This window comes from Harpia harpyja, chromosome 19 (genome assembly GCF_026419915.1).
Source record: "Harpia harpyja isolate bHarHar1 chromosome 19, bHarHar1 primary haplotype, whole genome shotgun sequence".
NCBI classification, from domain to species: Eukaryota; Metazoa; Chordata; class Aves; order Accipitriformes; family Accipitridae; genus Harpia; species Harpia harpyja.
The window spans coordinates 5,581,003-5,606,359 of record NC_068958.1 but is presented as its reverse complement, the minus strand read 5'-3'; the positions used below and the strand labels follow the sequence as shown (position 1 = coordinate 5,606,359).

The 25,357-nt window shown below is 38.5% G+C and overlaps 1 protein-coding gene across 1 annotated transcript in view; it reads right to left on the bottom strand.

The window, feature by feature from the left end:
• The window catches only part of MED27 (mediator complex subunit 27), a 96,254-nt gene extending 71,106 nt beyond the window's left edge, over positions 1 to 25,148 (bottom strand). The window contains exons 1-2 of the mRNA XM_052814420.1: positions 24,893 to 25,148; positions 21,926 to 22,070 (exon numbers count right to left, since the gene is read on the bottom strand). Of these exons, the coding sequence (XP_052670380.1) occupies positions 21,926 to 22,070; positions 24,893 to 25,098 (351 nt within the window). The 5' untranslated portion in view covers positions 25,099 to 25,148. The remainder of the gene's footprint in view (positions 1 to 21,925; positions 22,071 to 24,892) is intronic.
• Positions 25,149 to 25,357: the final 209 nt, after the last annotated feature.

Sequence of the window (25,357 nt, the reverse complement as noted above, 5' to 3'; positions counted from 1 at the left end):
TATAACAGTACCAATTTCAGGAGCAGCAATGTAGCATCAACACACGCATACCTACATGAATAGAAATTTAACCATGTATATCACAGAAATCTTTAATACATCACAGGAAAAAAAGCAGGTCTAAGACAGCTCAAACACAATTTGAGATTTCCTCTTTTGCCATACAAACACATGACCTTGTCATGCTTCACAAGGTAACACCAACGTAGCTGATGCAAGAAAACATATGCTTCTCTTTACTGGACTCAAAATAGGAATAGAGGGGAAAGAGAATGATACTCGGGGCCAAACCCAGGTTTCTGAAGACTAGACTGGCAGCTGTTGCTGTATTCAGCACAAAATGCAAGCTCTACAGTACTCCTATCACTAATTGCCACCACAGAATTTGAAAAATACTTTTTGGAATTACATACACTACAGATTCTTTACTTAGCTAGGAATGTGCACTGATATTATCAGAAGAGTTTTCAAACTTTGAGACTGAGCCATTTTTAAGTTGCTGTGGGACACAGTTAAAGCCACAGGAAAACCTAAATGATTAATTTTTATGGATTTCAAAGAAGACTGACATACATTTGACTTTCCATGCATTGGCTGTCTTGCAGGGCACTCTTCAATAACCCAATTACCACTTAAATGTCTACCATCTAACCCACCGACATTTCAGCTTCTCATCTAAACCTGGACATACCTTATTTCTCTATCTTGATAATCACTAAGAAAATCTTACTGAATCAAAAACCAGCAGTTCATCAGTAGCCCAGTTTAAGGCACCAAGTAAACAGACATTCCTCTCACTGCTTTGTGGACTTCATTATTAATGAAGTAAAAATTGCAGACATCAATCTATTGCTTCAGGTGGCCATCATAAGAAAAATAAATAGAAAGTTAATATGGCTGGCCACAGTGGCTTATCTGGCATATTTACTGGAAGGTAAATTAAGAGCACTAATGACCACAGTGCTACAAGCGAGGTAATAATATTGGATTGGAATAGAAAATTCTTCTATACAGCTTCATCTGACAAAGTGCTGTGCTTCCTCCCTCAAACTGTAAGACAAACTTCTGTGATTGTTCCAACTACTTCACCCTTCTCTGCTGAAGGCCATGCTGCCTACAAGCCCCAAGGATATATCGGTCAAAACAAATGCACAGTACTGGCTGCCTTCTCTTTTTCTGAATGTTTCCCATTACCAAGGAAAAAAAAAAAAAAAAAAAAAGGGGGGGGGGGACTAAAGGCAGTGGCACCACAATATTACTTAGACTCTTGAAAAAAGCTGGGGGAGGCTCTGAGGAGGTTCTCCTTCCCCACCACCTCTATCACCCAGCTGAGGGTGCCCCAGAAGGGAGCCCACAGCGAACAGCAGAACTGCCCCAGGTAGGGCACACCGCAGCAGAGGTTGCGCAACGCTCCTCGCTGTACCTCACAGCCTGACTGAAATAGCAGCAGCAGCTTACCAGGCTTCAGATGCTACGGAGACTCAAAGCCTTCAGCTAGATTTGAGCTGTCTGACATGGTATCTGAAATACGCAGAAGGAAGAAATGTTTTTCTTGCTGTTCAGTTCATTTTATGGTATGTTATCAAAACCACCCCTCTATCCTGGGCTGGAAAACTCCAAAAAGTCCATCTGACTTAGGGGAACGGCACCGGCTTCCCTACACACAGTTTCTCTTGTACCAAAATTTCAGTACCACCCTACTGTGAACTGGTATCCACCTCATCTTATCAAATGCCTCCCATAAAAATCACAACACATCCAATATACATGGTCTGCCACCCTCCAAAACTTGCCAGTCCTGAACAGCTACAAAATGCTGTACCCTATATCCTCACTTATTACTACCTTTCTCACCTTAAAAACCAAAGCATCCCCTTCTCCTCCAAAAGTTTTGATCTGCCCAGATGCAAACACCTTATGAAGCTAAGCACGCCACGGTGCCCATCGCTGCAGCTACCGTGGGCACAGAACATCAGAGAACTATTGAAAGTGACTAGTTTAGCCTGAACAGTGAATTCAGAACGTAAAATACATATAAGAAAAAAAAAACCCCAAACCAAACCTGCATCTTTTTGATCTTAAAGATAGACAAGGAAACTACATTTAAAAAAATACACAATTGTTACATTACTATTAGGTTTTGAAACAGACACAAGCTGATGAATTGAGCATTAAGTTTTCCAAAAGTATCCTTAACTCTTCAGCAGCGCACATACTTACATAGCCAAAAAGGATCTTTCTGTATGAGATCAAACTGCCAGCAGTATGACAAACTGGTGTGCATTTAAGGAAACTGGGGCGGTGGGGGAGCAAAATACTGCTTTTCGCAAACCATGATTTTTTAACTTGTTTCTATCACTTCTCCAGCTACAAAATCTTTTGTAAATGAGGAAACTACCTACCTACCTCCCAAAGTTTATTTTATCAAGCCAATAATTCAGCAATGTGAATGACCAACAATTCACTCAACTACAGTTTTTCCCTGAGGCATTAAAAAAAAAGAAAGAAAAAAAAAAAGAGCAAGGAAAACTTATAAATGGTGCTGAAAGAGCTGAACACTTGCTGCTGGCACGCTAAACAAACAGGAACAATTGAAAGCCACAGAGCAATTAGTAATTTATACTACGGAGCCTAATGCTTGGACAGTAAGGAAAACAGATGGCTCTGCAATATGGAGACGGCTCCATGAAAAGCAATCAGCACAGGGATGCTGCAATAACGTAGTAGCAATAGTTTGCCTGGTTGTTGCAACAGCCACAGCAAACTGAATTGCATCATTTCACGGTATAAAACAAAACAAAAGTAAACAAGATTAAAACAAAATAGAACTTATTACAGTTAGCTTATATTCCTTGACAAAGTATGGTCTAGTTTAGAGGTTTTTTTGGACAGTCCTGCATAGTTCTGTGCAAATAAATGAGCCTAATCTACCCGGCACTAGCAGTGTTCCTCTTCCTGTCCCGTCCCCCTCCCAGTAATTCTGCATCATACTGAACGGCTATGAACGTCAGCTGTTTAGTTCTACTTTTAGCTCTGCTTTAAATAAAAGTGTGCTGAGTGCATGCTGCATAATGATGGCTCAAAACCATGGAGATGGTACAGACTGCAATTGGGCAGCATTACCACGGGGTGGGGGGGGGAATTGGTATTTTTTGGTTTGGGGGTTTTTTTTTGTTTTTTTTCTCTCTCTTTCTGGCAGACTTATTTGATTTGTGGAACAAAACCAAAATTTGCCAAGGGAAGTTTCCAACTACATGCTGGAGCAGACAAGCAGCTGGCTGGTTTCAAATAGAAGTCCTGTTTCAGACCTTGAGGACGTACTCAGAGGCAATGGACTCACAGTGCACATGCACACATAAACACATGAAAAACAGGTGAAGGACTTCTTGACAAATGTGTAAGGAGCTCAAACTATTTGTTTTCTTTAAGTATTACATTTCAAGGCCATCATGATTAAGCAATGTATCAATCATGCAAGACTTTTAATAACCTAAAAATCTAACCTGCAACTTTTCAGAAAGGCCAAATCATTATAAACTCTTTGACCACAGGAACCTCTTAAAAATATATATATGCTCTCTATCAGAGCACAGATGAAAACCTAGGTTTAAAGCCAAGCATAAGATTCTTCTTCCTCTGCAAGTTTCCTACAATAAACCGGGTTGTTTAAAGGGCAAGGTCAGTAGCTGGAGTTAACAGAGGAAGCATCATCACGCCCTGCACACCATGACAGGTGATGCTATTCAGCTGCAGATTATGCTGACATATTCTGTTTTAGCAACAAGACTATTTTATTTAAAAAAAAAAAATCCATTAAAACAAGTGTTTCACTTTAGAATATGTCTATTATTTTTCTTAAATCAAAACTCTCTGACAAAATTGCTGATGCAGGTATAAGGCAGTGGCAACCGAAGGCCTCAGCACGCAGTTTTACAATATAGTTTAGAGCCAGGGAACTTTTGCCGAAGCATCAGCTCCCCACACCTCTGTGAAAATTTTTCCACATCCAAACTTTCCATAGTTTAGGAATTGATTAAAGCAATCTCCGGGTATTGTTTACGCAATAACATTAGCTATCGGTGTTTCCTGAAATCCAAATGTTTCCCTATGAGGGGCCAACAACTTCTAGAATACAAATTCCAACACGAATCCTGTTGAAGATGAGAAAACTGTAATTTGTTATGAGTAAACACACCAACATATACATGTTGTTACAGATTACAACTGGAGTTCAAAATTAAAAAAAAAAGGCAGAATAAATTGGTCTGAAGCATTTCCAAAGCGCAGGGATAGTGCACTGTCTGAAAACTGATGAAGGCGTAAGCTCAGCAGTGTTATGAAAGACGTCAGCATTAAAACACAACTGACTGCAATTGTGTTTAGTTTGTAAAAGAAACATGAAAGCACAAGTTTGTTACCACTCTCAGTGAGCAACCAAGTATTATTGTTCTTTAAAGTAATAATCAAGTAAGAAATTAAAGCAAGCCAATTTTAAGGAAAATGCGTTCAAAATACATTTCTCTTCTTCTGGACTTAAGCTTGAGGAGTACATTGTACAACAAGAATTAGAACAGAATCTGTTTGTATATCCACAGCATTCTGCCTGCCACGGCTGCTGCTACTGGTATTGCTCTTCTCAAGAAAGCAAACTATTAAGATTGATTAAATACCTACTTTGCTTAAATACACTCAATAATAAAGGGATTTTTCTTCCCCTTTCTAATGGGTGTTTTACCTTGGCAACTGAAGGATCCTATATTAAACCAGTTTCATTCAAAACAGCAATCTGCTGCTACAATTATCGAACTGAAGAAAGGAGGGATGCTAGAGCCCTATGACTTGATGGGAAAACAAGAAGAGAAAAAGGCATAAAGTTCGCATGACATTGTAATAACCCTACTGACAGGTTTTTTTTACCTTGCAAAGAGCCTTCCACGCAGAAGCATTCTTTCATAACCTGACAATTCCCTGTAGCCAGGAAACTTCACGAACTTATCATGTATTCTTGTTTTTAACCTCTTTGAAGTCCCTGCAAAAACATCTTTCTAACCTACTGATCAGGACGACACACAACTGCATACATGAAAAGAACAATCACATTTCCAGTACCCTACATGAACTACTACTGCACTTCAGAAAATTCATTGTTTCCATAAGTGCCCTTTTAATGAAGACACGACATCATCAAGGGTTAAAAAAAAAATATTTAAGCAACTTGCAAGAAAACAAAAACCAAATCAATCTGTCAAGGCACTGTTTGACTTCATCAGCCACCAGGAAAATTACAAAGGATTTGCTGCTACTCTGATTTGATCATGCAAGCCTCTGAAAACTTTGCCTAGTCCATTATTTATTTAAAAAAAATATTCTTTCCATATTTACCGTAAGTGTAGTGAACATGAGATATTAGTTTTCCAGACTTCACATTATGGCTGACAAAGCAAAATGCATATTGAAGTTAGAAGGCCATCAGAGCAAGAATCTCTGAAAAAGGCCACCTTAAATAAATGCACAATAAATGTCTCCTCAGTCCACTCAAGCAGAGTCTTCAGCCACTGCTGTATGTCAGTGTCTATTTTGAAAGCAGGTCATGGATGCTTACAGAAAAGCTACACACCCTTGATTTCTATACATCTGGGAATTACTACATTTTGCAAGTTAGCACATATGAAAATGCACTAAGGACAGTACTCTCCGAGTTAATTTAGACTCTGGGAGTTCTACTACAAATAACCTTTGTAAAACAGTTAACATTCCCTACAACAGATTTCACTGGGGAAAGTGACTCTTAAAAGAGTCATCTTTCCGTGTACTGTTAATGCAACAAAACCCTTACTATAGCATGACCATCATCAAATATGCATTTACTAGCCACACAAAATCATAAAGTTACTTTGAAATTTCTTTGAAGATTAGCTGAAAGCATTTGCAACACAGTATTCTCTGATTCAGGAACAGTTCCCGTGCCATTAAAGTCTGTTCCATTTTAAACATTTTCTCCTCTCTTGCTCTATGGAAGATCCACACAGAAGGGCAGCAAGTTTATCAGTACAGGAAAAGAACAAAACTTAACAGTGAACAAGGCCTATCAAATTAATATAGCAATAATATGGTTCATGAGGGAAAAATCTTGAAGAATAATTTGATTTGGTTTATCAAATTAAATCTTCTTTTTCCCCATCAACCCTTTTTCATTTCAGGACTCCTTTTGCTTTGTGGCAGGGAAAATGAGTTGTATCTGAGCAGGTGAATGTTCTATGGCCCTGCTGCTTTTAGCTCATGCAACCTGCTATAGCAAAGCAGTTGTCTCAGTTGGGTTCTTGCAAAAAATTAACAGGAAATTTATTCACCTCTGTATGCAGATATGGTTGCCTCTTAGATGGAAATATGACTTTGAAACACTGTATTTATAAAACATAATATTCCAAAGCTGCTTGGTGTCTATGGACATCTGTGTAATACCAAGCTGCTGCATAAAACACTACTAATGAGATGTTCTTTTGATTCCCCACAATCAAAGGTCTCCACCCATTAAGAAGGTTACGCCGACTTTCTCTTTCATCTCTGCTGCACTTTGAACAGACAATAACATCCTTCGGATGCATCAACTCTAGCAACTGAATGGATCATCTAACGAGACAGCTAGACAGCAGCTTCCCTCACAGCCTTTCCCTGAAAAAGAGATTTGTTCCTTCCATTTCTGCAGAGTCTAGTGGACTCCTCCCCTCCGCTTCAGGTCTTCCAGAGGGAATGTATTGGCTTGGAGGAAATACAACTAACTAGCTTCCTCATCGACAGGAGAAAGCAAGCACATTGACTTGTGCCCTTTATGTATTGATGCTCTAGCTGAGTAAATTAAGATGTACAGGGGAAAAGCAAAGAGCACCAGAAGTGGGTATACAACCCAGAAAAGCATAGTAGCAATTTTATATCTTCTTCAATCTTCCTGAAATGTGATTACAGTTGACCTTTAAATCTAGTAGATCAACCAATCAATTCTGCTGGAACAAGCCTGTATGTGTGATCTAAGAGCATACCCATACTTAAAAAACTTCCAACTGCTGCCTGGCATAGTCATTTTATTTTGCTGTAAAAGTTACCAAGATTTGTCTCAATTGATTTTACTTGCAAGAAAAACACATCAAAACTGCAGCATCAGCAGACACTAAAGGTCTTAGCTTCTTGCAGGATGAATGCAATATCAATAGTTATTAGGATGTATTCATACAAGGTACACAAGAGGGATGGAAAGAAGATGCTAGTAATCTCACTTAATCCTAACGCAACCCCAAGTCAGGTTCTTTAGACTGTGGGAAAAAAACATGCAAGGAAAACTAGAAAACACTCCAAAGTATTTGCCAGGCAAAACGTTGCATTTGGAACTGAAAACATATTTAACGGCTCTTTAAGTAGTAAAGCTCTCACGTCATGTTAGATGTTAGTTTTATTTCAGCTGATAAATTGTGCTTTAACAAAAGAACCCAAAAGAGGCTTCAGGATGGTATTTGTCCATAGTGGGCTCAGAAGCAAGATCAGCAACCAGCAGTGATCCCACTCGTATGCAGCATCTCTCTCAGATTTCTCAAAGCACTCACTCCATAGCACAATCCTCATTTTATAGATGGGAAAACAAAGACATGCATAACAAAGTGATTTGTAAAACCTCATCCATGCAAACTAAGGACAGATGAAAGAAGAGGATGTACAACTCCAGAGTCCCTCCAGTCCCATTATAAACTTGGCAACACTGCCACTCCTGAAACCTTCACCCTCCCCATCAGAAATGTTTTGAAATGTCCACACACAGTATCATCGCACACTTGGGTTCACACAGTCAACTAGATAGCAAGTTCTTTTATGCAGAAAGTAATTAACTCCACTCCGTATTACAGGCTAGGGTGTGCAAAAGAACCAGAGAATTGGAAAAAAAAGGTTAGATTTTGCTTTATCAGGGACAAGAGAGCTTACAGACTTGATCAGTTCTGTGATCCATGAAATTTCTACAAACAGCTTTGGAAGAGGCACCGAGCAGTGCAGCCAACCCAAAGGAAAAAAAGGAGAGAAAAAAAAAAAAAAAAAAAAAAAAAGATGGCACTGAGCAAACTGAAAATGCTACATTGAAAATTCTGAAAATACAAGATTTGACTCCAGAGTAAAACTGAACCATAAGGCAAGCCAGAGAACTTGTTAAGTCTGAGTGCAGAGACAACTGCAGAGAAAACTCTAAATAGAACCCAACTGAAAGCATATGGGTAGGGCAGAGAACATTAGAATAAAAATCTAACTAATGGTAAAACACACAGTGATGTTTTTTTCTTAAAAGTCATGTAGGAAGAGAAACATATATCCAACCTCATTGAGAGATAACCTTGGGGGGAAGAGGAAGCTATTACCCTTTTAACTGCAGCTTATTTGACACAAAAGTGACATTTTCTCTGAATGAAGAATTCTTTTAACATAAAGAAAAGCCAACTTCTGAAATAAGATAGAGCCCAGTAACACTGCAGTAGTTGAGAATGTCATGATTTCCATCAAAAAACTGTTTTGCAGGGATTAGGAACAGCTGTTTCAAACTGAATTAGACTAAAACTGGAAACAAGCTGTCAAGACCCAAAAAATATATTTTATACATAAAAGAACGTATTTGATTCAGCTGTTTTATCATGGTGGTCAGCCAAAAGAGAGAAATAAAGTAACATTCTGAGATTCCAGACGTTGTCGCAAAGACTCTCTGATTTCCAACACTCTTTATGTAGATTTATTCCTTTCAGCATTTGGAATAGGAAAAATGTCAAACAGCTCATATCACAGATTCTTGAATATTTTCAAACCATGGGCAGCTTAAAACAGTTTAAAGACACCTGAAGACTCTTTCTGCTCTAGTCCACATTCTCTGCATCTTCTGGAGCAGTAACAGGATGTTGCGATACGGAAAATATACTCAATTGCTGTTGACATGAAAAGATTAAAATAATTCACTTTAACCCACCACTTGTGAGTAACAGTACATGCATACAGCTCCTTTTTGTGCATGCTTGCAGATCCTAGGAGGCTTTTAGTGGGTATTTTAAACATCGATTTCCACAGGAATTGCGGTTTCATATAATGAGAAGTAAATACATCTATTTTAGCATATACTGTAAAATGTCACATCTAGATATAATTCCTTTGTGTCTAATGGCCCATGCAGTATACAGAGCACCTCTTATACTATGCCACTGCCAGTTACAGAAGCTTAGAGAATCCAAATACAGCCACCAAATTAATCAAGACTGGTGCTGGTTTTGACTAGAACATCAAAGATCCCTGTGATTTTATTATATGCTCCAAGATGTAGCCATTATACTCTGCTTTCCAACCAAATCTAAAGTAATCTTGAAAATATACTTAGCATTTCAACATGGTCATTACTTTTCATAATAATGATATATACTAATTCTACCCAATAAGTATATTAGTTATTACTGTCAGCTTATCAGTATATGTACTTTTGAAGAAGAGGTATCTGGGAACAAGCCAGTTCATGAGCATATAAAAAAATGCATGCTCCAAGAAATGCGTTTTTAACTCACTAGGACACCAGGCAAGTGTGCAACTCTAGTCACATGCCAGTTCACCTTTCAGATTTCTCACACGGTCTAGCTTTAGGCATTTAACTTAGGTACTTATGTTCTCAGCAAACTCAGCCGAGCACCATAGCATGACTGAATGCTTCACACTAAGCCAAGAACCTTACAAAAGAGCACAAGAAGATAACTGCTGGTCAGAATACATAAACTTTTGATCTTTCTGTGAAAAGATCAAGAATGTAAAAGACTAGCACCTGGTAGAATCAATCAGCTTTCATTAAATCTTCTGTTATTAATTCAGAGGACATCTTTTTCTAGGTATACTGCAACTGAACAAATGTCAGTGGCTAAAAGATTTTATTCGTGTTTTTTGTTTCTTGTGCAAGTGGAAGCCTTACATTCAGGCATTTAAAATTAGATAAAATGAACTGCTATACATGCTTGGGCTAATCTTGTATTGGCAGAAAAAGTGATAGCATGTACCGATAAGTCATCGTTATCTCCAGAACTTCAGATTTTACAGCTCTAATAGATTTAAATGCTGACTCATACTAAGAAGATGTACCAACAACAAATGGAGTTAGGAGTGAAGTAGCTCCGAGTACAATGTTCATATTCTTGTCCCTACTCTACAACTCCCAAACCTACCCAACTGTGGCACTACTCAAACTGCTAGGAGAGCCAAGATATAATTCTGCAACTACTGAACAAGCCTGACAGTCAGCCATAAAGTTACATAGGCTACAACTCTTAGTACTATGTTTAGAATATTGTTCTTCCCCATTTCCACCCCCAGCTGACCCAAGACAGAAGAACGTAATTACAGGGGCTAGGGGGGGAGAAAAAAACCCAAGCCCATTTCTCTAGAGGCAGTATTTTACAACAGAAGCAAAGTCTTGGTTTTCTATAGAAGAAGAGTCATTCATCAGAGCTCCTGCAAAAAGCAGAACACCAAATTCAAGTATCCCTTAAAGCTGGGTCAGCTATCTGGTGATATCCAAAACAAAGTTCACCAGCAAAACCAAACATTTTAAGAAGAATGTAAAATGACCACATCTACTGCAAAGCATGGACTTCCTTAATGGCTTGCTTAATGTTATTAGTGAAATCTTACAACTTTGGGGAGAACAGACATCTTGCTTCAAATTATGAAGCAGAATTTTATTTTATTAATAGGAGTATTTTGGAAAGAGCAAATTCACTCTGAAAGGTCATCTGAGATCAACTGCACATCTTTTTCAATACAGGTCTATCTATGTTAAAACCAAAAGCCAGGAACAGATACGAACAGCAATGGTACTGATGTCATGGTCTGTAATTTCTTATTCACGTTCTTCAATTGTCATAGCATCAGAGCCACAAAAAAACCACTCCTGCAGAGCAGGATTATTCCTTCCTCCCAGGAAAGTAAAAATCAGTATGCATGGATCCCAAGAGGCAAGAGATTTCAAGAATCACCATAGACCTTCTGGGTTACATGCCTTCAACATCAGAAGCTCAGTATTAACTACTGCTGAATATAAAACTGCTGCCACATTTTTGCCAAATGTGTATTTCCATGAAGCAGTTGCCAAACCAGTGGTCTGAACCGCACTTTCGGTTACATACAGCTCCTTACACAGACTACTTTCAATTTTATTAGCTTTTAGGCGATTTCCATGTTTTGTAGCCCAGTTATCAACAGTATCTGATTAAGATAAAATGGGGAAGAATTGAGTATTGCTGATATGCAATTCAAACCATTAAATCACTCTGTGAACTGTCTGAGGGGGCCAACTTTAGTAACTCCAAAAGAGAACTCCAAAAAAGATTAGAGAGATGAGCACACTTCTGCATTAAAAAAAACAAGTAACAGTCACACAAAAAGACCTGACAACAACAATAGTAGAGAGCAACAAGGTTACATCATTAAATTTTCCATTTTATTTGATTTCTTCCAGAAGCTATAGAAAAAATCTTTTCCATATAAAGAATATCAATGGGATGCTTATCACCTGTATCAGTTATTTTATATTAGTGTTCATATTCCTTGAATGCCCTTCATATGAAGGTCCCCAAATGCTTTACAAACATCTTTAATTTGCCTCAAAGAAAGCGAGACACAACTATGAGCCCCTGGAAACATCCTCTGTGCTTTCATGGTGGCCACCATCCACTAGATGGTAAGTCAGGCTTTCATCACCAGTAGCAAGTCAGTCTGAGCCACCGAGAGCTGAGATAGCAGGCAAACATGAAATTCAGAGGAATGCTGGGTCTGAGGGTTTCTTACAATGCACTTCTTGTTCTGCAGTCCTACATATTCTTCAATTAATCCCTAGACACCATGGATTTCCAGTTATACTTTGTTGTATTTCTCAACTTTTAAAAGAAAAGCCTCTTCTTCTGATCTAATGGCTGTACTATGACTTATTCATCTACATACTGCATTTCTGTGCCTGTGCATGGCTTAGTTTGAATCGAAGTCTGTTATTAATACAAAGCAATGCAGTTTTCAACCAATTTGGTTTGATGACCACATGTCCTGGTTTTGGCTGGGATAGAGTTAATTTTCCTTCTGGTAGCTGGTATAATGTTATGTCTTGGATTTAGTATGAGAAGAATGTTGATAACACACTGATGTTTTCAGTTGTTGCTAAGTAGTGTTGAGACTAAGGCAAGGATTTTTCAGCTTCTCATGCCCAGCCAGCAAGAAGGCTGGAGGGGCACAAGAAGTTGGGAGGGGACACAGTCAGGACAGCTGACCCAAAGTGGTCAAAGGGATATTTCATACCATGTGATGTCATGCCCAGTATATAAACTGGGGTGAACTGGCCAGGGGGGAGCGGACCGCTGCTCAGGAACTAACTGGGCATTGGTCAGCAAGTGGTGAACAGTTGCATTGTGCATCACTTGCTTTGTATATTCCAATTCTTTTATTATTATTATTATTGCCATTATTATTTTCTCCTTACTGTCCTATTAAACTGTCTTTATCTCCACCCATGAGTTTTACTTTTTTTTTCCTGATTCTCTTTCCCATCCTACTGGGTGGGGGGGAAGCGAGTGAGTGGCTGCATGGTGCTTAGTTGCTGGCTGGGGTTAAACCATGACACCACATTATACAGCTTAGAAAGGGAAAGTGATCACTGACTTACAAATTACATAATACAGCCATCCAACATGAACTGTATGAAGAGTTTTTGCAGAGGAAAAAAAAGGAGTTAGGGGAGGAAGAAGCGGGAGTGGGCAGAAGTGTTTTGGTTAAACTAGAGCAACATCAATCATTTCCATCCTGAAACAGGCTAACAGCTAGAACATTAATACTTATCAAAGAAACAGGGGAAAAAAAAACCCCACTCATTAGTAAATAAAGGTGTTGCAAAGCATTAAATAATTCCCACCAGCTGACAAGGGGGCTGTGATTTATAATAGTGTGTATTGATATATCACTTCCTATAATTAGGAAAAGTGAGACTAGTACTGCTTACAGCATTATTTTGATCAGAGTCTTGAAAAATACTGTTGAATAACAACAAACGCTAGGCACAACAATAGAAAAAACACCGTATCACGCTCTCAGGCTGCTTCAGATTCAAAACAAAGTATTCTAACAAAATCCAGTAAGAAAGGCAAATTCTGTTTGGACGCATATAACCTTATTTCACAATATTACTACTATAATTCTGGGAAGATCACAGGTATAAAACATTCAAACTACATAACAAACAAGCCAGAATCAAAGGCTAATTGTTTCTCATTTTTTTAAGCAACAAGTTACTCACCATCACTCTTCTCTTCCTGAAGTAACAAACTAACCTCAGTCTACTAAACTGTCAAAGAAATTCAACTAACCTGCATACTGGCAAAAGGTGGCACGTGGCAAATTCTCACCTGCCATAGCATCTTTCTGGTAGTGCAAAGAAAAAAGAAATTGGTGATTTTAATTTCCTTTTGTTCCAATTACTAGGTGTCAAAAACACTTTTATAGTTACACATTGCAACAACAAAATAGTTAAGATAGCCTTGGGTTGGACTTCTGTTCAAAACCAGCATAGGAATCAAAGGCAAAGAAACACAGAGTCAAAGAGCCGAAGATTCCAGGGACTCCAGGCTGAGGAGGGAAGATGCATCCTCCAAAAAGAAGATGGACATAACTGACGTTATCCATCCCCAGTGCCCCCAGATGCTGCTTTAGGCAGGATCTCTAGGAAGAATAAAACCCATCCAACATACCGTAGCCGATGATTCTGCCTTTACTTTTACTGTTGCTATTATTATAAGCTTTCCTGTTTTCATTATGGTTTTCACTATATTCACTATTTTTCCCCCACTCACTATATTCACCTTTTAAAAAAAAAAAAAAACAAAAACACAAACAAAAAACATACCATTGCATAGCTCAGAGACCCTCAGAAAAATTTCATGTTCCACCTTTTTCCTTCTCCAGTAAAGTATACGTAGACTATTGTAATTCCTGCCCCACCGCACCCCTTACATTTTGGTACAAGCACTTTTTTCCTCATCATAGCTTTTCCAGTGCTTTTTCCCCCATCACTGTAATATCAAGAATAATTTGCACACTACTTGAATTTGCCACCCCTGCCGTTGCTGGTCACTAAAATCAACCCTGCAATAATAAAAGTCAATATTCTCCAGGCAGACAACTGAGCAATAATTAATAACTACAGCAGTTGGAAGCAAAGAGGTAACCACCTGTTTCCTAGACATATTAAAAAAAAAGAAAAAAGAACATTGATGTAATTTTGAACGGCAAGGGCATTTCACCAAAACATTTGCCTAAAATCGCACAAAATTAAAAGCCCACAAAGGGCATTTTTCCAGACTGCCAGGCAAACAACATTAGTCACTAGCTGTATAATACTTGGCATCTACAAAGCATTTCTGTCCAAAGAACCCAATGCACTTGAGACACATTTAGACTAGAAACTCTCCGCAGAAGTAGGTTAAGTATTATTATCCTATTTTATCCATAAGAAAAATGAGGCACAGAAAAAAAATCATGCATCCTGTTCAAGGTTACAACAAAAATTAATAAGAAAAGCAAGAATAGAATCCAAGTGGCCCAGCTCCTATTTTGTGCCCCGTGTATAAGAAAACACCAGTTCGTGTATCATTCATTTCTCCAGTGACAGGAATATAAACTCCCATGGCTTATCTGCACAGAAAAGAAGCCCACAGCCAGTAATCCCTAACAGCCTTTCCACTCCGGCTCTCCCTATGAAGCACTGATTCTGCTCTTACAAAGCAGATTAAAATGTGCTCTTCAGAGTGCAACAGAGATATCCTTGTAGAGTCTCATCACTTTGCTTCAATTCAAATAGTATTTTATTTCTTCATTTGTTCCCTTCTGTGAGCAAACGAAGGGATTTTTGTCACTTCACATCTTTTCTTTAAGTAACTTCTTTAGAGCTCCTGCTCACTGAGAACACCAGTATCTCAAGCTGCACCACTAACCTTCCCACACTTAGCCCAGCAAGCACATGTGATCTTCAAAAGCAACTTCCAAAAGCACTGGGCAAGCAGATGATCCAGTTACCATGATACAGTTTTCCTCAATGCCACATGTCTGCCACTGATATTACAGTACACTTGAAAAGAAAATGTTTCCCAATTTGGGTGGATGAAATCTCAGCAGAATAAGCTGGTTTTCCATGCAACAGTATGTCATAACATTATAACACCGCATTTTTGTAGAAAAAAGTCCTGAAAGGACAAAATCTTGGCCATCTGCCTGAACTTCCAAAGAGCTGCCAACATAATAATTCAGTTACATTGTCTATGCTACTGTAAAACTACATTAAATTCAAAATGTTTGAGCGCATCCAAAATTTAAAATTAATGTTCCTTGGAATGAACGCTTCATTTTACAATCAAGTTGAACAAAAAAAAATTACTTCAACAGTGTTCCTCTACTATTATGGTTAACATTTAATGTCATTTATTGTCATTAAACTCAATATTTGTGTCTAATCAATACTAAGCTACCAAGGGCAGTCGTAACAAGTCTGGACTTTCTCTACAGGCTCTATTGATTTCTTTTTTTGAGACCTACAACAAACACAATTTATACAAATAATTTATCAGGGAACACATCAAAATAATTTAATAAACAAAAACTATATATTCCTTTTCTCTTCTGTCATGTGACAGAAAATCATTTTAACTCATTAATGGTAATCTCAACAGTTCGATTTTTAAATTTATGTAAAAACAAGAGGAAGCTATGAAGTAACAAATTTAAATCCAAATATGTTTTAGTGCATTTCCATGTAGATCAACAGTAATTTTTTGTCATTTTGTACTTACCAGCATATTACTTTTAGATAAATTTATGACAACTCCTGTCCAGCTTTGTTCACTTGGAATATTTACAATACACTGATAGTGTAAACTTTATGCAAGTTGCCATAATCTTCTTTTCACAGATGAGTAAATTAAATAATTTGATCTAAATCCTACTTACCCAGAGAGTCACAAAGTCAGAAAATCTGATTTTTTGCTTTCTACTTGAAGTCATAGATAACAGCCTTCCCAAACACATGGTTATCATGTTTTTTTAAGTACCATCTCATGATGATAAAACAATACCACCACCAGTCACATACACCTACACACATAGGTTCAAACTACAGAAGCGTTGGAATTGGAGTAAAGCAAACAGACAAATGCAGCTCTGAAAACAGTGGAGCATACAACACTGCACTTCAGTGAAGTTAAAATGAAGGAAAAAAATTTAAATAACATCACCTGTTCAAGACTAGAATTGTTCTAAATTTCCCCCACTTCTACTGCTGTTAATATTATTTGAAGGTCTGAAAATAAACTCTTTACTGCAAAGGGCAGCGGTGGGGGAAAAGACAATTTATAACAGACAGTATTTTCACTTGGGCAGGTAAACTCTCCTAATACTGCTATCACTCAGCAACTCAGGGAAGACTTAGTTTGCTGCTATCCAACAAACTCAATGCTTCTTAAGTCTGGTAGAAAGAGTAATTCTATAGTGTTGGTTTGCTAGTTGATCCATTTTGCATATACACTTCAAATAAACAAACAAAAGCAAATAAGCGAAAAATCTCTACCAGTGATTAAAGCTCAAATGTTGGGCATGAACTACTTGACAGCACTCCATTAAGAGAGGGGAAATTTGCCCTATAAAAGCATTTGCCTTGCTCAGTGGACATATAATAAGCTGTGTATTTTCTGTTCCACTGGAGTCAGTGGAAACACCTTAACAGACACTGCCTCGGGCGTGCACAGAATGAGGGTATACAAATGCTTTGCCAAGGGCAAAGAGGATGAACAAATACACACTACAGGCAATAAATAACCTCACTAAAGCAGCAGATGGAAAACAAAAGTTTATACCACTCAAAGAATGAGTTCAAGCTCCTGGATTCCAAAAACCTGCATCTACTGACTGCCAGCATTACTGTAGCTGCATCAGGCAACCACACCATCACAAGCTTTATTAAACATTTTATATACAGCTAAGCGTATAATATCAGTTTAATCACATCAAGTTATTCCCCCCCCCCAAACTCTTTTGTCACCCAGTATTGAGAACAAATATCAAGAAATGTGCAGTTGCTTAGTAAATGATGCTCTTATTCATGACATTATGGTCTCATCCACTGCAGAAACCAAGAAGCACCCAGAACAAGGAAGGCCAACATAAGGGCACTTGTTATAGAAGTATCCTGAAGAGCAACAGAAGCGAGTTCTTCCAGTGCTCTGTCACAAATATGAGGTCACATCTCTTTTTTTAAAAAAAAAAAAACTTAATCAGTATTTCAGTCTAGTAAGTGACTTTTAAAAATTCCTTTCATCTAAACTCATAGCTGATGCATTCTCCCCTGTGGTAGTTTCCCTTGAATTCCAATATAATGCAAGAAGCAAGCACCTGGTAATGAGAGTTAAGACAGCAGCACCCTGCAGATCCAGTCCTGACTGTTCCAAGTAGTATCAGGCCACACGCATACAAAACAGAAACCCTTCTGACTACTACTGGCATCTTAGATTTCAGCTGCTCAGACACAACAATCAGACTACAAAAAAAATTCTCAACAGCCAAGATATGTACACAACTACTAAAACCAGAATTCAACTACAATTACTAAACAGAGACAGTCCACACGAAAAAAACCCTACTGATTTCTACAAACTTCCTAACTTACCAATAATACTTTAACTGCATTACGCATACAGAATGATAGCTCATTTTTATTTTATCTAATATTATATCTTCAGTATTACATTACAGAGCACATACGGATCCTTCTGGGAAACAGCACTTCAACTGTAATGAAGAAAACCTCTTTTCTTAAATAAAACTGAAGAGGAGGGGAAAAAAAAAAATTATCAAGTAGACCTAAATACTGTTCCATGGCTACTACATGCCTCCATGGACTCCACAGTCAGTGAAGTAATTTACTTGTATGATTTCTACTGATACATAAAAGAAGCTAAAGCAAAGAAGAAAAACCATTTAGCTCTTGCTTGCAATAAGATCAACTTAAACTTCCTGGGGTTTTTTTGTGAGCTCTGTTAAACACCTGGAAAAGTGAAGTTCCTTTACAGCTGCATCTGTATGTAATTAATGCATTTGACAAGCTGTTGTGTTCCAAAACAGCTGCTTCCATTTTACAGACAACTTTACCATCTGCAAAACTATTGGGTAAATGACAGTAAGTAAATATCAGGATAGCAGGTGCTAATAAATAACGAGCACTGCCAAGATAACACACTTCTGTAAGGAAAATTTTAATTTTTCCCACTGTACTTTTCTGTACCCCTGAAGCAGGCAAACTTAACATACTCAGAAACAGAGAAACTAGTGTTGTGACTCACAGGAGCAGTAAAATAAGGTTCAGGGCAAATATCTCTGAAATCACAATTAAATGCAACCCGTCTCCACTGCACTAAGCCGAAGAGTTAGGTCAGTAAATTTGCACCGAAAAGTGGGTGTTCTCACAATACATAACCAGCCACAGCTACAAGTATTAATTGTGGTAAATAAAGCAAGTTGAAAAGTGTCAGGTAAGTCTAGTCTCCTATGTTAACATTTGCATCTTAAACAGAGAATTTTCTATTTATCTCTGTATGATCTTCACTACACTTCGCACCCAGCACTGCTACTTAACCCAAAAAGCTTGTCCATGCATCCAAGACTAGATCAAAACTGGGCATTTACTTGACCCAGCATCAAAACAAAGCAGCAAATGTAAAGAAATAACTGTTCTAACATCCACTATCCCACAAACCACAAGGAGCAATGATGAACACAGCCTCAGCTGAAATTTAAGAAAACAAAACTGAACAAGCTATTACTTGTGCAACCAATTTTCCCAGAAAAAGTAAGTCACATAGGTAGATATGATCCACCTCCAGATTTACAAGACTGCTTAAGTTTTAGGTACATTCACATACTAAAAAAAAGAACAAATTTGGTAGTACTATGCTTTAAAGAGCTTCACATGGTTTATGGTATTTGGAAGGTTACTGTCACTATAGTCCCCAAAAACTGGCCAAGGCTATTGTTTCCAAAGCAGAAATACTGATATAAGTGGACCAACTAAAAATCTCAGCTTTTAAACCAACTACTATATAGGACAACTTTTGAAATGCTGGGGTTTTTTTGGTTTGGGTTTTTGCCGTTTGTTTTTTTTGGTTTTTTTGGGGGGGGGGGGGGGGTTAAGAATTACCATTTCAGGCCTCTGACTGTTCTTTCAATTTTAGTAAAAAAAAAATAATGCAGCAAGCTTTTTTTTTTTCTTAAATATATAGTACTATGTATAGTGCTTTGATATACCAAACAATGATTTGCTTCTCACGAGACAGTTCAGTTATTATTACCGACCTTACTTATTACTGTCCTACAAGCTACTGCTACCAGCCTCCCCATGTTTTAAAAATAAAGAGAATGCATTGAAACATGCAACACTAAGTCTGTGTAATCATTTTCCCTATATTTCATGAATGTCCTTTTGGAATTGCACCATAGCCCCAAAACTCTACTCCATCTATTCTCCCCTGGCAGCCATGTGGCTATTCATGCCATCAGTAATGCATGAACAACCGAAGAGGGAGGAAAATGCCCTTATCTCAGCTCATTAAAAATACAAGCAAGCCGGCCACAAAGGGGTCACAAATTAAAAATTCAATGCAGACAGACATGAAGTGTATTGACATGTCACCACATCTCAATCCTCCCTTTGAAGCAACAGAAAGCACCAGACACGTAATAAGAACAGAAGGCAGCCAAAAGATGTAATGAAATAACACTTATTCAAGAAGTGTATTTAGCAATGAAGAATTAAGCAGCAACATACACAAGCATCAATAGGTTCTTTGCTGCTAATGGTAAATCCAGCAGCTAATACCCTCGCACAGGCAACACACTTGCTGTTAGAAACAGGGGCAACCTATCCATGCCTGCTGGTTATTGCAAACCCTACAAAGGATGTTAGTAAAGTTCAGAAGAACCATTAGGCAGAAAGTAGCTATTTAAATACAACTTAAAACAGTATCTTTCATTTTAGCTGTAAAACAAAAGTCAAAGACAACAGAGATAAAAGAAAAAAAAACCTGGTTTTCTCCTGGAACATTTAACTGTGTATATGAGTACACAGGATAATAAAACCTTCTCCTTTCTGAAATCAGAATCCAATATTACAAAAAACTGCTCTTCAAAGCTCCGTAACACTCTCAGTTAATAAAAAACTCCATCAGAACAACTCTGTCAAAGCTATTTCATTATCAACTGAGTTTACTCCGATAATGACCTAAAAAAGTAATTAAATCACTGAAGACTTAACTGCATTACAAGTTTAGAAGTTTTTATATATACATGTTAGATGGTTTTATTTTTTTCTGAAAGTAGCAAATGAATTATTTTTCTTCAATGCCAATAATCTGCTGCTAACAGCAAGAAACACAAGCAAACATGAAACATCTTCTCAATTAATAAATCTACTTAAAACCCCTTCCTGTCCCCCATTTTCCAACCATACCAAAGTTCTATCAATGCTGAATTCTACTGATTTTAGAAGATGTTAACACATATTTGTATTCTGAAAAGCGACTGTACAAACATTATTGCAGTATTCATACAAACATTATTGTAGTATTCTATTTCAAGTCTGAATAATGTTAAGATTGGTTGGCTCAATGTGTAACAAGAATTGCCCTACAAAGTATCTGTGTAGTCTGAAAGTCTTCCTTGCTCATGTATCGTAATAAATAATTTAAAGTCGAATAGTTTCTTTTAATGCCCTAAATATTTTCAGATTTATTATTCCTGCTTACTCCTGCTGTCTTGTATAAGGTTGCTAAAAGCTACAACTCTGGAATCTCTCATTAGTAATAATTACCATAACAGAAATTAATCCATCTTTTACATTTTGTAACAGCTCACTAGTATTTCAAACATAATTTTAAGAAAGCTTTTAAATACTTATTCATTTAAGTATTTCTATAAAAAGTAATAAGCATGCTCAAAAAATACAGGATGTGAACAGGCAACCTGAAACATAATGGTGGTCTGACAGAGACCAGTAATAATTGCAATAATGCAATGTTTACTTATTTAAGAAAATTGGATGTGAGGAAAGTAGACTATGTTCAGAGCAGAGAAGGAAACATAACCTATACAATTTCTGTCTCTAGATATATTTCAACACACAGGTTTATAGAACTGAATTATGCTCATGAGAATGAAGTTTCTTTCAACAAAAACAATTTTTTTTAAAATGTAAAAAACTGCATTATCTGCCTCCCCGCTTTTTTTTTTTTTTTTTTACATTACTTAACGTTCAATGCAATATATACAGTCTGAAAACACTAGGTATGCCAAAGCTGTTGAATACAAAGTTACTTCTGAGACCAGGTGCAAATGTTTTTTAGCAGCAGAAAATGGTATGATAAAGCATCAAGATTTCTGATGATGACAACTTCCCTATATGTTTCTTTCCTAGAAATAGGTTTGGAGGTGACATAAGGTCTTGGTTCTCTGCTCTAATATCCCACTGCCCTCTACAGCGTTTACTGCCACAAGCAAGGACACAATACACTTTTAGATCTACATAAGATGCTAAACAGCTAACATGGAAAGTATTGTTCTGCTTGGGAGTTAACACCCCCTTTGAAAAACAAGGGCACACCTCAGTATTGCAGAAAAGTCTCCTCTCAATTAAAACACCATTTTCACCCTTGAAAATACACTGAGGTACGTATTATGCTCCTCAATTTCATAAAAACTCAGCAATTTTGACAGTCTCAAACACTCAAAAATCTACTGTATCACAAATCAATCGTTCTGCAGGAATACACAACTCAATTACATAGATGTATTCTGTTACCTTATTTGACCATTTGTAGGCTTGAAGAAGTTGGCTGTAAAGAGGTGTTTTGTCCTGCACAGGATCTAGGCTCAACAGTCCACTATTGTGCAGGGGATGGTTCTCAGATGGTTTACCAACTAGGTTGCTCAGACGCTCCAGTTCACTGAAAGAAAACAAAATGGCATTTTTTTTTAAAGTCAGACGGGCAGATACAGATATCAGAGATGTACAGTCCTCCTGCAGGGACAGCAATCATGCATGAACTCTATTTTAATATCTAAGTGAGTTTTAAATACCTCCCCAAATTGATAAAAAACATAATCACTTTCATTACCCAAACAATTTAAAGTGGTCTGTTAGTCGTTAAGCTCAGTGCTTCTTAAAAGAGAAAGTACAAGTCAAGAGTCTTTGTAAGACAACCTGGAAAGAGTCAAACTATTGCAGGTCCTGTTCACAAGCACTTCTAGAACCCAGGGCATCTTCTGAGCAATACATACCCTCAGAAACTACAAAATTCTGACTTTAGCATTGCCTGCAATACTAGAAGTATTTTTTTTACCATCAAGCAGGCAGATGCCTCATCATTTCATTAAAGAACTAGAAGTTAACATTGTCCTCATATAAATATACAGAAAAACTGGCATTAGTCCTAAGCCTGGAGATGGTCCTGCAAAGTTTGTGATTACTCTAAGTGAGTATACGCATTCCGAGTTCTCAGGGCAAGGAAGCATCTTCTGATTATCACGAGCAATTTGTAGACATGCATAAAATACTCAACTAAAGCACAATAAGCACCATTTTTCCATTAAAAAAATCTCACTGTGAAATGATGTATTATTGCTTCGTATCTCATTTATCAAACACTACATTTAATAATAACAAAAGTTAAGCAATTTTTAAAACTTGCATTAATCAACTGTAGAAGAAAGACTGGCTACGTTGCACAGATATAAAATGCAGTTTTTCAAGTGACATGACTAATCAGGTGCCTTTCCTTTTGACTTCTGAATGTTACATCCTACTCTGAACTTCAGAACTTCCACTACATTAAAAGCAGGATTCAGACCCTTCAAAGGGTGACTTCTGAAAAATCTCTGTAAAGAAAAATGCCAAATATCTCAATTTGCATTTAATGAAGGTTATGAAAATAAACACCAACTATCAGGGAACTGACAGTTAAAGAGACTTCCACACTTTACTGCCACAAAAATCTCTTTTATTAGTCATCATTTCTTCAAGCTTACATGGCCTGCATTCTTTCTAAGCCTCTGGTGCTGTGAACACTCATGAATGTGCTTAATATTTCTTGAGGAAAGAATACAATAAAATAATTGTGAATAGCTATAATAACTAAGGATTTGATGAACAGGGACCCCAGTCAATACTTTCATGACGTGAGCCAAAGTCCACTGATAACATTAACTTCAATACACCTTGGAGTATTCCCTTGCTACTTGAAATCTGTGCTTCCCAAACATAGGATCATAGAATCATAGAATCATTTCGGTTGGAAAAGACCTTCAAGATCATCAAGTCCAACCATTAACCATGCCCCCTAAACATGTAACAGAATATGTAACAGATGCTATATAAATTACAATATTTTGGGGCAGTTACGTTTCAAAAAAGACAAATTAAATATACTCCAAAATATTTTAAAAAGTTATCTTGCAAGGAATCAGGAAAGAAAAGGTCACCAAAGCACTGATAAGCATATCCACTAATGCTGTGGAAGAGACAGGAAAAGGAACTGATGAAGTTTGATCATGAAGCTACCCTTCAGGTATGGTAGTAAGGACGGGGAATGACTGCAAAGAGTCGCACAAGAACTTCACAGCACTGGAACACTGGACGATACACTGCAAAGTAGAAAAGTGTAAAATACTACACATGAGACAAGATAGGTCAGAGCCAATTGCTATCTATTATTGTTTGGGAACAAGATTTCGGGGTTATACCAGATAATTCTTTAGAAAGCTACCGAGCAAGACAAGAAGGATAACCAAAGGAACGGCACAGCTTCCATGTAGGGAACCATGAAGCCACCTCAACTTTAAAACTATAAAAACCAAAGGGATAGAACAGAAGTCTATAAAGCTGTGTACAACATCATTCACAAGAATGATTATCTACCATCTTTCCCAACAGAAGGGAAGAAGTAGGTAATAAGTTATATTACCACAATCAGAACTAAAAATCAGCAAGGCCTATTAGCCAGCAAGAAACAAATTCCTGTACACAAGACCCTGAACACTAAACCTCTGGAGGCCTGAAAATGTGCTGGAAAAGGGTGGTTACGTGCTTGCCCTGCCCTTGGACACCTCCTTGGACAGTGCTGATGGCTCCCAGGAGGATAGAACTGAACTCTGCAGTCCTCTGGCAGGATCCACACGGACCATCGGCCTCAACAGTTTGTCTCTATTTACATGAAACACACCTGCTGGTACTAAACAGCTCTACTTAAGTGTACTAACTTTCCAGCCTTACAAGTTTTAGTAATAAAATGGCCATTCTTGAACCACTTGGATGTTACTCAATAGTCAGAGCCTATAAAGTGTTTAATTTTTTTTTAACAAAAAACTTCAGAAAACAAAGAAAGATCTCCCTGCAACCAAAAGCATTCACCTTGCCAATGCAATCCCACCGACAGCTCCTTTTTAAAAACAAAACAAGAACAAAAACCAGGTAACTATTATAAGCAGCATTCATCCCTTTGGAGACTCTGGAATGAAACACCACGAAGGGGTAACATGCACGAGGTTGGAAGGAATAAAACGGAACGTTTTCGCATGGATTTGCCTAAAACTTTCCCCGGGAGTGGAAACGGCACCGCCGGGCGCCTCCGAGGGGGACAGGCCCTGGGGGCGGCGGCCCCCCCCGGGACTCTTCTCCCTCCCGCGCCGCCACCGCAGGGCCAAGGCCGGGGCCGGGGGCCCGGCTGCACACCGACGCGGGGGGGAAGCCCCCTCAGGGCCGGCTGCTCACCCCAGGTCGCGGCTGACGGAGTGCAGGCTCTCCTGGAAGGCGGCCACGAAGCCCTTCTCACGACCCTCCAGGGTCTCCTTGTTCCGCATCCCATCCTTCAGGCAGTCGAAGACCCGCGTCACGCTGGAGCGCAGCGCCTGGATGGCGGCGATGGCCTGAGAGAAGGCCTCCAGGTTCACCCCGGGGCTCAGCACCCCCTCCGCCATCTTGGCCGGCCGGGCCCGGCCTCTCCCCGGCGGGCCGTGAGGAGCGCGGCGAGGCCGCGGCGGCCCCGGGGCAGGCTGGGAAATGTAGTCCGGGCTCTGAGGGGGGCGGGGGCGAGCAGCGGGGCTGGGCGGGAAGCGGCGCTTCCCTCAGGCGGGACCCTCACAACGGGTCACTTTTAAGCCTTTTATCCTCTTTTTCTAACCTCGGGGATTTCTTCGGCAAAGGCGGGGCTGCCCCACGCGCCCTGGGACTGGAGCG